Source organism: Vicia villosa, linkage group LG1, assembly GCF_029867415.1.
Source record: "Vicia villosa cultivar HV-30 ecotype Madison, WI linkage group LG1, Vvil1.0, whole genome shotgun sequence".
NCBI classification, from domain to species: Eukaryota; Viridiplantae; Streptophyta; class Magnoliopsida; order Fabales; family Fabaceae; genus Vicia; species Vicia villosa.
In genome coordinates this window covers 222216023-222230622 of record NC_081180.1, presented here as the reverse complement: position 1 = coordinate 222230622, position 14600 = coordinate 222216023, and the positions used below count along the sequence as shown (strand labels likewise).

General features: G+C 32.7%; 1 protein-coding gene and 1 pseudogene across 11 annotated transcripts; one reads left to right on the top strand and one right to left on the bottom strand.

Annotated features, from left to right (window-relative positions):
- The first annotated feature begins 6232 nt into the window (after positions 1-6232).
- LOC131622925 (V-type proton ATPase catalytic subunit A-like) lies at positions 6233-9467 on the top strand (annotated as a pseudogene).
- Positions 9468-10650: 1183 nt separating this feature from the next.
- LOC131644891 (probable receptor-like protein kinase At1g11050) lies at positions 10651-14375 on the bottom strand. 11 transcript variants are annotated; one of them, XR_009296751.1, is made up of 12 exons: positions 14081-14375; positions 13898-13975; positions 13636-13810; positions 13107-13136; positions 12743-12855; positions 12533-12643; positions 12393-12455; positions 12209-12295; positions 11945-12037; positions 11760-11838; positions 11510-11582; positions 10654-11438 (listed from the first exon to the last, which is right to left on the bottom strand). XR_009296751.1 is itself a non-coding variant. In XM_058915503.1 (8 exons), exons 3-7 carry the CDS (start codon positions 13670-13672, stop codon positions 12248-12250), a joined length of 372 nt encoding a protein of 123 aa, XP_058771486.1. In that variant the 5' UTR covers positions 13673-13810; positions 13898-13975; positions 14081-14375; the 3' UTR covers positions 10653-12037; positions 12209-12247. The 11 variants fall into 11 exon arrangements, 1 of the variants encoding a protein (XP_058771486.1); XR_009296749.1 differs by having other exon boundaries at positions 10656-11438; positions 11510-11838; XR_009296748.1 differs by having other exon boundaries at positions 10657-11582.
- Between the last annotated feature and the right edge of the window lie 225 nt (positions 14376-14600).

Below are 14600 nucleotides of genomic sequence, written 5' to 3'. Positions count from 1 at the left end.
AGGAGTCAACTGATGTTGGTCAGCTATGTGTGAACTATTACAGAAATGCATAAATGATGGTCAAATGTGTGTGAACTATGGAAGAAATTCAACAGATGATGGTCAACTATGTGTGAACTATGTCAGAGGTGCATATATAATGGTGAACTATGTGTGAGTCGTGGAATATAGTCAATAGAGGATGGTCAACTATGTGTGAACAATGTCTGAGATACATAAATTATGATCAACTATGTGTGAACCATGGAAGATAGTCAACAGATGATGGTCAACTGTGTGTTAATTATGTCAGAGATGCATAGATGATGATCAACTATGTGTGAACCATATCAGGGAATCAACCGATGATGTTCGACTATGTGTGAACCATGTCAGGGATGCACTGATGATGATCGACTATGTGTGAACCATGTCAGGGAGTCAACTGTTGATGGTCAACTACGTGTGAACTATGTCAGAGACGAACATTGAGACAAAAATTTATAATTAATTAAATAAAAATATATTTTAAAATTAAAATTGATAATAAATATTACAAATGAGTTTGCAAAATCGATAAAATCAAAAGTTATAGTGCAAATATATAACTAATTAAAATTAATCAAAATTACTTTTTTAAATTAACTCAAACTTCTCCCACTTTTTCATATTCCCTCACCTTTTCTAACAAATCCTAAAAAAAGTTAGAACGCTCCAACATTTTCATCCTTTGAAAGCTCAAAAATTTTCATCTCCCTCTCTTTCTTGGATACCTATTCAAACACAAATTAGAATACTTGTCTTTCTAATTTCACCAAAACCCATACATCTCTTACTCCTACTGTGGCTACGGGTGAAAAGCGGAAGTTCATGCGAAGCTTAATCGATGGTTGTCAAGAGAGCTATCGAGTTTGGGAAAAGGTCAGCCTCGTTCTCTTTCTCTTAACAAATCGAATTTAATTGACTTTGTTGTTGTTGTTTTGCTTCTTGTTTTGATTTTGTTTTTTTGGGTGTTATTATAGCTTCCCGAAAAGAAGGTTCCATGTACAATTGGGAGTATAGAGAAAGTAAATGAGACTGTTTGCACGCCAGATGATTAAGAGGTTTCGATTTTTAATCGATGTCTGTTGCCTGTTGCCTTGTTGCCTTGTATTTTTGCAGAATAGCCATGCCCCTCGATAAATACAAAGGTCATAAGTCCCTAAAGATGCTGCCTTCGATACACCAATATGATCTCGTCCCTCGGAAGTTGCCTACGAAAGGCTGAGGTATCTTCTGGTTGCCTACGAAAGGCTATTATGATCCTTCCCTTTAGACTACTTGCCCCTCTATGGCATGGGACAGTCTTATGGCGAATGATGCTTCGATGACCCGCTAACATCCAAAAGAAAGGCTTTCTGCCCTCTTATGCCCTGAGTTTCTTTTCTTCTTTTCTTTCCTACAACGAGCAAAGCAATTAAGAGTCCATGGATAACCAAGGATGTAAAGGGTGTCTTACACCTTCCCTTTGCATAAATTACCCCCGAACCCGTTTTCTTTTAAAAGGTTTTTTTTTGGTTTCTTTTAGCCTTTCTATTAATTTGGATAAAATAAAAGTCGATGGCGACTCATGCTTAACCGCGACATTTCGATTATAAAAAGTCAGTTCACCGTGTTACAGATGCATTAATGATGGTCAACTATGTGTGAACCATGTCAGGAATGCACTGATGATGGTCAACTATGTGTGAACCATGGAAAATTGTCAGTAGATGATGGTGAACCATGTCAGAGATGCATTGATGATGGTCAACTATGCGTGAACTATGTCAAGGAGATGCATTTCTGACAATTTTCCTTGAAATGTGTGAAGCATGCTAGGGAGTCAGCTGATGATGTCCGACTATGTGTGAACCATGTTATAGATGGACAGTAGATGGTCGAATATATAAGAACCACGTTACAGATGGATAAGAGATGGTCTTCTACGTGTGAACCATGTCAAAGATGCACCGATGATGTCCGACTATGTGTGAATCATGTCAAAGAGTCAATTGATGATGTTTGACTATGTGTGAACTATGTCAGAGATGCACTGATGATTTTCGACTAAAGTCGACTTCTTAATTTTCGAAAATTACACGCTTAATTTTTTTTTGAAAAAGTCAATTTTTTATATTTTTTCAGAAAAATCGACTTTTTGTGTTTTTGACAAAAAAATTACTTTTTTTACCGGAAAAATTGACTTTGTATTTTTCGAAAAAAATTGTTTTTTTTCAAAAAAGTCTACTTTTTATATTTTCGATAAAAAATCAATTTTTTTTGGAAAGTCAACTTTTTATATTTTGGAAAAAAAATTGTTTTTTCTAAAAAAAATCGATTTTTCATATTATCGAAATAATTGATTTTTTTTTAAATTTCTAAAAAATAAACTGAGTTTTTCATTAATTTATAAATAAATTATTTAATAAACTATATAATTAAAAGTTTAATAGTTGGGATATTAAATAGTTAAAATATTTAATAAATTGATTACTTAATAAAAAAATATTTAAGATATTAATAGTTTAGATATTAATATATCAGGGATGCACTGAAGATGGTCGACTATGTGTGAACCATATCAGGGATGCACTGAAGATGGTCGACTATGTGTGAATCATGTGAGACAGTCAACTAAAGATGTCCTACTATGTGAGAACCATGTCAGGGATGCATTGATGATGGTCAACTATGCGTGAACCATGTCAGACAGTCAATTGATGATGTCCGACTATGTGTGAACCATGTCAGGGATGCACTAATGATGTTCGACTATGTGTTAACCATGTCAGAGATGCATATTTGATGGTCATTTATGTGTGACCATGGAAGATAGTCAATATATGATGGTTAACTATGTGTGAACCATGTAAGAGATTCCTAAATGATGGTCAATTATGCGTGAACCATGGAAAATAGTCAGTAAATGATGGTGAACCATGTCAGAGATGCATTGATGATGTTCTACTGTGTGTGAACCATGTCAAGGAGTCAACTGACGATGTTCGACTATATGTGAACCCTGCCAGGGATGCACAAATGATGTTCAACTATGTGTGAACCATGTTACAGATGGGTAGGAGATGGTCAACTATGTGTGAACCATGTCAAAGAGTCAATTAATGATGTTCAATTGTGTGTGAACCATTTCAGGGACGCACTGATGATGTTCGACTATGTTTGAACCAGGTTATAGATGGATAGAAGATAGTCAACTATGTGTGAACCATGTCAGGGCTTGATTTTCTTCTCTTCCTCTGCTGTACTTTGCTTTGAGACAGAGTTGAATGAGTCATATTGATGAGTCATGCTTGGAATACAAGCTATCCATTATCCTTTCATTTTTCCTTTTAATTTAACCTTAAAATAAGAAAAAATCAAGCAAAAATGGATGAAAAATGTTATGGGCTTAGTCTTGGTCGTGGGAGGCCCATAATATTATGGAAATGATGTTTGAACCATGAAAATTTGGCCCCATTTGGAAAAAATGCATTTTTGAGCAATGTTGGTTTTATGCATTTTCCAAAATTTAGCCAACTTCAACAAGGTGTAAATCCCTCAATTTTTGTCATATGAAGGAGATCTTGCACTTTTTGGAAACCTCAAAGAGTCCTCTAACCAATGTCTTTGGTCTCATGTCAAAATGATTTTTGATGCTCCTTGTGTGTCCTTTTGAAAAAAGTGTCTTTTTGTTGACTTTGAAAATGACCTGTAATGTCTTTGATCATATTTTTCAAATGGTGAATCCAGTGACCATGGGATCAATGGCATTTGAAAGATAATTGAATTTCCTTCAAAATAAGCTTTGGTTTGAATTTTTTGGATGAAGGATGAGAGAGTTATGATCAGTCAAAGTTGAGTTGACTTTTCAGGCAAAAACCCTAATTTTGAATCTTAGGGTTTTGTTGATTTTTGATCTTTCCTTGATGAATTATGATCATCCAATGATCAAATGATGAATCCTTTGACAAAATATGGATTTTGACAAAAAAATTCATTTTTGACTGTCTGTTGACTTTTTGGTCAAACGGGTCGTCTGTTGACTGTTTGAGCTGCTGACGGTGCGTCTGAGTGAATTGAAGTTTGAAAATTTGTATGATGGTACTTTGAGATATATGGATGTGTATGAAATCCATTTGAGCTCTCAAAAACTTGTTTCTCCTGTAAAAACAAGAAAACCCTAGTCAGGGACTGTTTATGTAGGAGACAGTTAAGCGTACCTGATTTTTGTGCAGTGTTGAGTCTCTGCTAATCGCGTGATATTCAGAAGACTTCTAGAACAAAAATCTTGGAATTTTGAATTGTAAAAGATTGATTTTATTAATGGTACAAATCACTGAGAATTGTACTGCCAGCAGTTTGGCTGTCAACTGACTGTTCAGGTATTGACGTAGCAGTTAGAGTGAAAAATCAACAGTCAAAGTTAATTTTCTTTTTTTGTTGTTTTTGTTTTTGTTTTATGTGAAAAAATGAAAGTTTATTTACATGACTTGTTAAAAAAACACAGACATAGTAAATAACTAATATACTGTTACCAGTACAGTCTGAGCTTCCTGATTTTGCGCCTGCAAAAAAGATTTAACTCTGTACCAATTGTGTCAGTACTATTTATCTGTAAATAAATAAATAGCATGTGTGAAGTAATAAACAGTATTTGGCGTTTGCGTAAGAATAAATTCAACTGCAAGCCAAATTACTGTATAAGAAAAATTCTAAAAACTAAGTATTTCATATGTCAGGATATTTGAAATAAAAATCCATGATTATATGAGACTCTTAATTTTCAGATTGGAGTTTTCTTGAAAAAAGATGCGGGCAAATTTTGGGGTATAACAATAGTCAACTGATGACATCCAACTATGTGTGAACCCTAGAAGATAGTCAATAGAAGATGGTAAACTGTGTGTGAATTAGTCGGAGATGATAGTCAACTATGTGTGAACCCATAAAGATAGTCAATAGAAGATGGTAAACTATGTGTGAATTATGTCAGAGATACATAAATGACAGTCAATTATGTGTGAACAATAGTAAATAGTCAACAAATGATGGTAAACTATGTCTGAACTATGTTAGAGATGCATAAATTATGGTAAAAAATGTGTGTACCATGGAAGACAACCAATAGAAGATGGTCATCTATATGTGAATCATAGGTAGTCAATAGAATGTGGTTAACTATGTGTGAATTATGTCAGAGATGAAAAGATGATGGTAAATTATGTGTGAAGTATGTCAGGGATTCATCAGATGATGGTCAAATATGTATGCACCATGTAAGACATTCAATAGATGATGGTCAACTGTGTGTGAACCATGTCAGACATCTAACAGATGATAGTCAACTATGTGTGAACCATGTTACAGATGGATAGATGATGGTCAACTATTGTGAACCATGTCAGAGATTCATAGAAGATGGTGATCTATGTGTGAACCATGTTACAGATGGATATATGATGGTCGATTATGTGTGAACCATGTCAGGCAGACAACTGTAAACGTCCAACTATGTCTGAACCCTGTAAGATAGTCAATAGAAGATGGTAAACTATGTGTGAACTATGTTAGAGATTCAACACATGATAGTCAATAGACGACAGTGTCTGAGATGCATGGATGATAGTCAACTATGTGTGAACCATGGAAGATAGTCAACACAAGATGGTAAACTATGTTAGAGACGAATTTTTATCCCAGTCTAACAGAGACGGACATTGAGACAAAAATTTACAATTAATTAAATTAAAATAAAATAATAAATATTTATTTTAAAAAATGAGACGGTTATATATTGTGTTTTAAAAATGAAAATAACAATTAAATAAATAAATAAAAGAATAAATATTTATTTTTAAATTTTAGGTTTCTAATGTATTTTTCTTAAAATTAGATTCACAATTTATTTATTCAAAATTTATTTTAGTTTTAATTTGATTCTATAAACTTATAAGTTTTTCAAAATATAAATACTAGACTTTTTAATTTACCAAGACTTTTTAATATTTCAAAGTTTTTTAGTTTTATTTTCTTAGACTAAATTAACTAAAATATGTATATTTATTAAATTATTTGATTATATAAAAATAAATTTTAAAATTAAAATTGATAATAAATATTACAAATGAGTTTGCAAAATGGATAAAATCAAAAGTTATAGTGCAAATATATAACTAATTAAAATTAATCAAAATTACTTTTGTAAATTTTCGTAACTCAAACTTCTCCCACTTTTTCATATTCCCTCAACTTTTCCAACAAATCCTAAAGAAATTTAGAACGCTCCAACATTTCCCTCCCTCAAAAATTTTCATCTCCCTCTCTTTCTTGGATACCTATTCAAACACAAATTAGAATACTTGTCTTTCTAATTTCACCAAAACCCATACATCTCTTACTCCTACTATGGCTACGGGTGAAAAGCGGAAGTTCATGCGAAGCTTAATCGATGGCTGTCAAGAGAGCTATCGAGTTTGGGAAAAGGTCAGTCTCGTTCTCTTTCTCTTAACAAATCGAATTTAATTGACATTGTTGTTGTTGTTTTGCTTCTTGTTTTGATTTTGTTTTTTTGGGTGTATTTATAGCTTCCCGAAAAGAAGGTTCCATGTACAATTGGGAATATAGAGAAAGTAAATGAGACTGTTTGCACACCTGATGATTAAGAGGTTTCGATTTTTTAACTTTGATTATTATTACGACCTATATTTCAATGTTGTGATTGTAGAGTATGTATGTTGGTTACTGGTAAGTTGCTATTAGATTGGAATTAGGGGTTTTGCTTCTCTTTTTCGTTTCAACTCTGTTGTAGTGAGATGTTTAAAGTTTTCTCTTCCTGGTTTGTTCTTTCAAATTTTAAATATTTTCTATTTGTGACAGAGGCCTTTGAAAACCATTGCAAGAATATCTGCTGATGTCTATATTCCCCATGGTGTTTCTGTTCCCGCTCTTGACAAAGATACACTTTGGGAATTTCAGCCTAAGAAAATTGGTACATATTGTTCCATTTTATGGTGAAGTTTTATGCAGAAAACAAATATTACCAAGTCCACATATTCTGATATTCTATTTTATTATTCGTGACAGGTGAAGGAGACCTATTAACTGGTGGAGACTTGTACGCTGTATGTTTTCTAGCTAATTAGGTTAGCTTATAAGTTGTTATTTGTAGATTTGTTTTTTGATTCTTTGTATGCATTATTTACTACTGCAGACTGTTTTCGAGAACAGTTTAATGGAATACCGTGTTGCACTTCCTCCTAATGCCATGGGAAAGGTTACCTACGTAGCACCGGCTGGCCAATATTCCTTTAAGGTTTGTCATTTAAATTTATTTTCTATTGTTTATTTAGCTCTATTTATATTAAAAGATCTTTCTTAAGTCCATTATTTCATTTTTATGTTTAGAATATGTTTGCAGCCTCTCTTTCTTTGTGCTTCATATTTATATATTTATTATGACAACTTTCCCGAGCTTAAATGTATGTATACACATTTTTCCTGCATTCTCGAGCTTCTCTTTATCTTTTGCGATATATGATAATATTTTTCCATTATTTGCAGGATACTGTGTTGGAGCTTGAGTTTCAAGGTGTAAAAAAGAAGTTCACCATGCTTCAGGTTTGTGGCCATCTCTTTTTTTTTGTTGCTTTATTGAATTATTGGTCTTCCTTATCCTTCATTATAACATAAAATACTGTAACCATTTCAGAGTTTGCCTGTACGTACACCAAGGCCTGTTGCATCAAAACTTGCAGCTGATACTCCCCTTCTTACTGGTCAAGTAAGCTCAATTTTTATTCTGTTCCGTGTGTATGATAAAATTCGGATAGTTTTGTACCTAATGACTTCTGTTTTGTATAGCGTGTTCTTGATGCCCTTTCCCCTCAGTATTTGGTGGGACTTGTGCCATACCCAGAGCTTTCGGTTGTGGAAAAACTGTCATTAGTCAAGCTCTTTCTAAGGTGGGCTAGCTAACACACCATGTCAAGGCACAATGGTGATTTAATTATAAATTTTTTCAATAATTCAGCAGACCTCTTAATTCTTCCCTTTTCGCCTCTACAGTATTCAAATTCTGATGTTGTTATTTACGTTGGTTGGGGAGAACGTGGAAATGAAATGGCTTAGGTATGCTTCCTTTTAAGTTATTTCTATGAAATATTTGTGCTTGCTGGTATTCGGCTGGTGAAATCATTTTATTGATTGTTCAGGTTCTGATGGACTTTCCACAACTTACAATGACATTACCTGATGGCCGTGAAGAATCTGTCATGAAGCGTACAACACTTGTGGCTAACACTTCAAACATGCTTGTGGCTGAGGTTTGGCTACTGAATGGCTGAGGTTGTGGCTGAGGTTTGGCTGAGGTTTGGCTACTATATTCAAACAATAAGTTTCTTTTGGGTTTATGGCTACTGTATCTAATGATGAATGCCTTGAGGTTTGGCCAACTATTCATTGTGATTAATTAATATTGCAGGCCACTTTCAAGATCACATTGGATGTGCCTACCGACCTTGTTGCTCTCTCCAACATGCTAGTTGCTGAAGAAAAACTTGATAACAATCTCGAGCTTCCTCTAGTTCTTCGTCATTGCTCATATCTTACTTAGAGTTGTGTACATGTAAGTTGTTTTTTGTTACTATTGATGCTAAGAACTCTATAGCACCGGCAGATTCAATACACAGTCGATTCGTTTCGCTGTCGGAGGCTATTATTTTGAGCTTTCTAAGAGATTGAATAAGCAAATGAGATGAATCTGAAGAATCAGATGCTTCTTTGAGATGTTTCTCTATAAGGATTTTTTTTCTTGGAGGTTTTGGAGTTGGAATCCTTTCAACACCATCGGAAGAGTTAATGGTGCACTAAGCTTGAATGAGTCTAAGAAGAGTGTGGTTTGGTGTCAGAATAACGAGATTTTGATGATCAGTGAGAGTTGTTGTTTAGTGACCGGACATGTATTGTTTTGGGATGAAAAGAGCCCTTTTTCAATGGATTGTCTGTCGTCGTAGGTTATTCCTGTTGAGACAGTAACCAGTGTTGTTCTTGATAATGATCCTGCCATGCCTAATAAGATGTTTGTAAGAAGCACTTCTTTGGTCATCCCTTATGAGTTTCTATGCCCAATAACACTCGAAATCATGATCGATCCTGTTATTGTTGGAAAAAGTAGACAGGTAATAATCACATAGTTCTTCAAAAGAAATTCATTTTTCCCCTCATATATGTTATAGGCTTGTAGATAAGTATTGATATCATCATCTGAAGGTCATAGGCAGTATGTATCCAATTTTATTCTCTTACTGGGTATGCATTGTTAGGTGAGATGATATTGTGTCTCCCTGACTTTTTTTCCATCTTACAGATGTAATTGTTTTGTATTCAATGTGATTATCAGCAATTATATCAATGCACATTTATCACAAGGGCTTTATGTTTTTCCTAGAATTTTATTAAGCACTAGATTGTTCCTGGTTAATTTCCTAAAATTAACGTGTATTTAATTTAATTAAATTATTTATAATTTAATTATTTTATTTAGAATTTAATTTTAACTGTTAGTTTGAATATCAATTTGAATTTAAATGAATTAAATTCGTTTGTCTTTTGAAATTATGGCAATAAATAGGATACAATAGTTATTGAATTTTTATGATAAATTTATTAGTCATAACAGAATTAATTCTAAATTAATTAAGTTGATAATTGTTATTAATAACACCTCATTATTATATCATTATGTTTTTCCTCTTTCCTTTACAATTAATATAATTAAATATGTAATTTGATTTCGTATTATATGATTTTAATGTTTGTTCTTGAAAATTTATTAAAAAAATAGAAACTTTTGTAGTTGTCACAAAACAAGAATAAAAAAAACTTACGAACTATTATATAAATTTTGATCTGTAGTGATTTTGAATTGTTTTGATAAATTTTGATAGTGAGATTTTTTTTTTATTACTATTTTTATTGAAACTATGCATAATAATTTGAATTAAAATTATTTTAATATGCAACTTTTTTTATGATATTTTAATTAGTTTTATATAATAAATTTATTAGGAGAAATTCAAGTCTCCTTTATTTGCAACTAAATACTAACATAGAGTTGAATTCTAGTATAATTAATTATAATTAAGAAAAAAAATAGTTTTTTTTTATGGGACGAAAATTAATTATTTAAGCTATATTGGACTATCATTTAATTTTGTCTCTTAGATTAGTATAATTAGATGTATGCATTAATTATGCATTATTATGTTATTTAAATAAAAATTTGTAGTTTATTAGTTTAAATAAATAATTTGATTTTTATTTTCTATATTTTGTTAAAGAGTAATAACGAATTAGATTTTAAATGATTGTGGATCATATTTAGAAATAAATTGATTTTATTAGTGTTAAATGATTATTATGTAAAAGTCTTGAGCACTAAAATCTGATCTGATTTTAATATTATTATTAATAATATTATTTGTATTATTATTATTATAATAGTAATAATTATTATTATTATTATTATTATTATTATTATTATTATTATTATTATTATTATTATTATTATTATTATTATTATTATTTTCTAAGTTTTCACTTATTATTATTTAGAAACAAATTTTTGGTTAGGATTTATGAGGTTAATTCTCTTGCCGTCAATAATGTTAGGATTTATGAAGTTAATTCTCTTAGTTGTGTTCTTGTTTCTGAAGAAATTGAAGATATAGAATATGTCCTTAATTTAATCTTAGTTGTGTTCTTGTTTTTTATGTAGAAATTGAAGATGTAGAATATGTCCTTAAATTTATGTTACTCCTAGTTATTGTAAACATGCATTGGCTAGAAGATGTGTTGGTAGTGGAAGCAAGTAAGGATGCTAATGCAAAAGTGCAAATTCTTCTTCAAACATCAAATACACTTCTGAATTTAGTAGATAATTAATGAGAATTTGAGATTTATTGTTAAAGAGAGGACACAAAATGGATCATATAAAACTCAACTGCATATGACAATGAAGATTGCACTATCCAAATAACAGTTTCGGATATTATGTTACATGAATAGCCTTGTAAATATTATCTAAATTAAAGATAGACTACCTCCTCAACTAGACTAGGTACATTCCTACTAAAAAAACAAGATAGCAGTGACTTCAACCCTCCCAAAAAGCAGCAATACCAGATCCCCCACTCCATTCATTGCATCGATTTTATATGTGATAAATAAAATAACATGAAGCAGGCACATTCAACATGCTGATATTTTGAGGATGAGAACCAAAAAGAACCATATTTAGTTCACAAGGATGACAATTCAACTTCCTGAGAGCAAGGATGGTACGCTACAAATGTGCTATCCATCGAAAAGGATCCGGTATTAAAACAAGTAGTTCCTGTGTATTTAAAAGCCTTTTGTGGACTTCTCTCTCCTAAGACTATCTGCAATCACAACAGCAGAATCAACATCAGAACATTATTTCCAATGTATGAGTAGGAAGGAATAACAAGACCCTGTGGATGTGCCTCTGTAGCTTCATGTGCTGCTTTTTCCTTTGCTTTTTTGGCTCTATCCAACACTTCTTCCTGTATATAAATTAGTTTCAAACTAGTCAAAGATGTGCATCTAAATTTGAAATAACCCCATCAGCGGAATGTTGTTCACGGTGCAATGCATCAATTTTAAATTGTGCGTCACTGCAACGTTAGATTGATATATGAAGGTCTGACACAGCCAAATACACAGAAAATATAGATACTGACGCGGATAGAGCCAAAGCATAGTGTTGTTGGAACAATCCATTGGCCTTCCCTTTTGAGCACCACTCGACAAGAATTGTGACTGCCAATAAACATACAAGGCTCCCAAGTTACAATACACAAAAAGGGTTTTCTCTCTGAAAATAACTAGGACAAGGAACTAATGAAAAGGTTGGATGCAATGGTACCTGAGCAAACTCCAAATTCTGATTATTGACTTTAAAAGATACAACAGGATATCCTTGCTGCTTAGTCCATGTGGTCATTAACTTATTCACAGGCTAAAAAGAAAAAAGAGTTACCTTCTGTAAAAACCTTTCATTCTATCACTCAATATTCCATCAAACAGAATATTCAACACACCCAATCCAATAGGTATTTCCTCCGGAAACTCTAAGACCAATTTAAATAGAACAAACATCTGGTATATATGCTCACAATAAAAAAATTACCTCAACATCAACATAAGTTGATTTCCTCCCGATACTGCATCAAGGATACTTAACAACTGATTTGGAACCATACCACTTAAGCTTCAACTGCTTCCATAATATGAGTAAGATTAAGAACAGTGTAATATAACAACAAGTTAAGAAGTAAGAAGCACAAGTGGTGAGTTGGGGGAGAAAGATATACCTTAACTATATCAAACATGTTATCAACTATCAAAGTCTCTCCTCTATAATAAGCATCTCTTGCCTATTACCAAACACCACCATGTTAAAAACACCTTGAACAACAACCTCAAATATCATAAGCAAAGTTATAGAAATTACCTGAGAAAAAAAAGCTTCAAGGGTCTCTTTAGTGGCGGTTTGAGGAGGACTGGCATATATATTAGATGAGAGTTGTTTAACAGCAATCACATCACCATCTGGCATTATCCCCTGTGGATAGGCAATGCATTCAGTATCATAATTTAGGACAACCATTCAAAAGCTTTATATTTCTCAAGTACATTTATCTTACAGATTATCCAAGTTTACCTTGTAAACGGGTCCGAATCCTCCTTCACCAATCTTATTTTGATGATCAAAGTTATTGGTTGCAATTTTTAGTTGTCTCAAACTGAAATAACCAGTTTTCAATTCCATTAGCTCTGCAAGAAGATAGGTCTTTTAGTTAACAAGAAGTGAAAATAAAAAGAAAGACCGAAAGAGTGAGAAATAAGGTTAAACATGTTTTTATTTCTTATAACTATCTTGAATTTTTTATTTAATTCCAGTATATATATTTTTGTACATACAAATACCACAACATGTTTTTCAAAGTCTACAACAATGCATAAAATCAACATTAAAGTCCAAAAAATATTTGGGAAACAGGATTTTCAACTGATACATCACTTACTTGCTTTCCAACATCATGATTAGGAAATTCCTGAAATGACAGACTAGGAGGTAAGAAAATTTCCATAACTGAGTTTCACTATGTACACATCCTATTTAAAAAGATTTAGACAATTAGTCACAAACATCGACTAGATGTATATCCAGAGCTGATATACATATGCCAATCACGTGTTAAAACAAATGAAAACGGCTATAGATGCATGATTCTATTTCTCTAAATTTTTTCTATAAACATCACATAGCAGTAACACAGTGAGAAATTAACAGATCTTGTGTTTCAGGACAACATGGACATGGTTCTACTAAGTAAAGATAAAAAACAGAAACTGGCAAATAAATTATCAGTAACCAATAGCAACTAACAATGAACCATAAAAGTCATTTAAATAGAAGATGTAAACAAACAAACATCAGTAAAATGCAAATGGAACAAGAAGCTCGCAAATTATAATTATTGTTACCGATGGCTAGGATCAGGAGGGATTACAGAATCACGGCATTGATAGAATTACTAGGCAGCACTGTACCTTTGCCCATGATGTAGTATGGATTCACTGTTCTCATCAATCTTCATTGAGTCTATAACGTTTTCAGCAATAATGACCAGACTTCCATTGAGCTGGAATAAAGGGTCAAGTCACAAATATCAGCCTATATCTTATCAACCCTAAGACCTTGATCCAGTGTAAACACAATGCTTGTCTGAAAAATAATGAATGAGAACGATAATGGTTCGAGGGAATCTACAACTGTGAATGTATATAGTCAAGGGTTAAAATGAGTTGTCACCTTAAAAGGCTTATTGGCTGTTGGAATTATTGGATCCCTTACAAGCACAAGATAACGACTGATGATTTCTGAATCGTCCTGGAAAAGACATCGAAAAAGTTATTACGTCCTATTACTTACCTTTCATATGCATTCTTGTTAACAATCAATTGAAGATTCTGAGAAAATGAAAATGATTGGTACCTGGATACTTTCTGCAAGTACATTAAGCCCGTAGATTTCGGCCGCTCGAACGCTTCCTCCGACGGCGGAGACAAATCGACATCAGAGAAGCTTTCCGCCGGCAAATCTCCGGATAAGATGTTGGAGGTTTCCTCGTTGTATAGAGATATCATCGAGGAAGAAGTTGGAGTAGGAGAGCGACATCGCAGTGGAGAAATTTAAGGATTTAGGGTTTCAAATTGATTTCTTCGATTGGGAAGTTGGGAGAAAGAATTGGGAAATTGGGAGAAAGAACAAGATGAACGAATTTGAAGAAAAAAATATAATTTGTGTTTAAAATATTATTAAATGAATGGGGACTTATATGCAATAATCAAAAGTTTTTTTTAAAATGGGTCCCACAGTAAAGTTATTTTTACCATAGAGCTGATGTGGCTTAAATTAACTTAGAATTAATTAGGGTTGATTAGGGCTTTAATTCTATTGGTCAATTGCAGTGACTTCACCACTGAAGTCAAATGGGCGAATGCACCGTAGAATC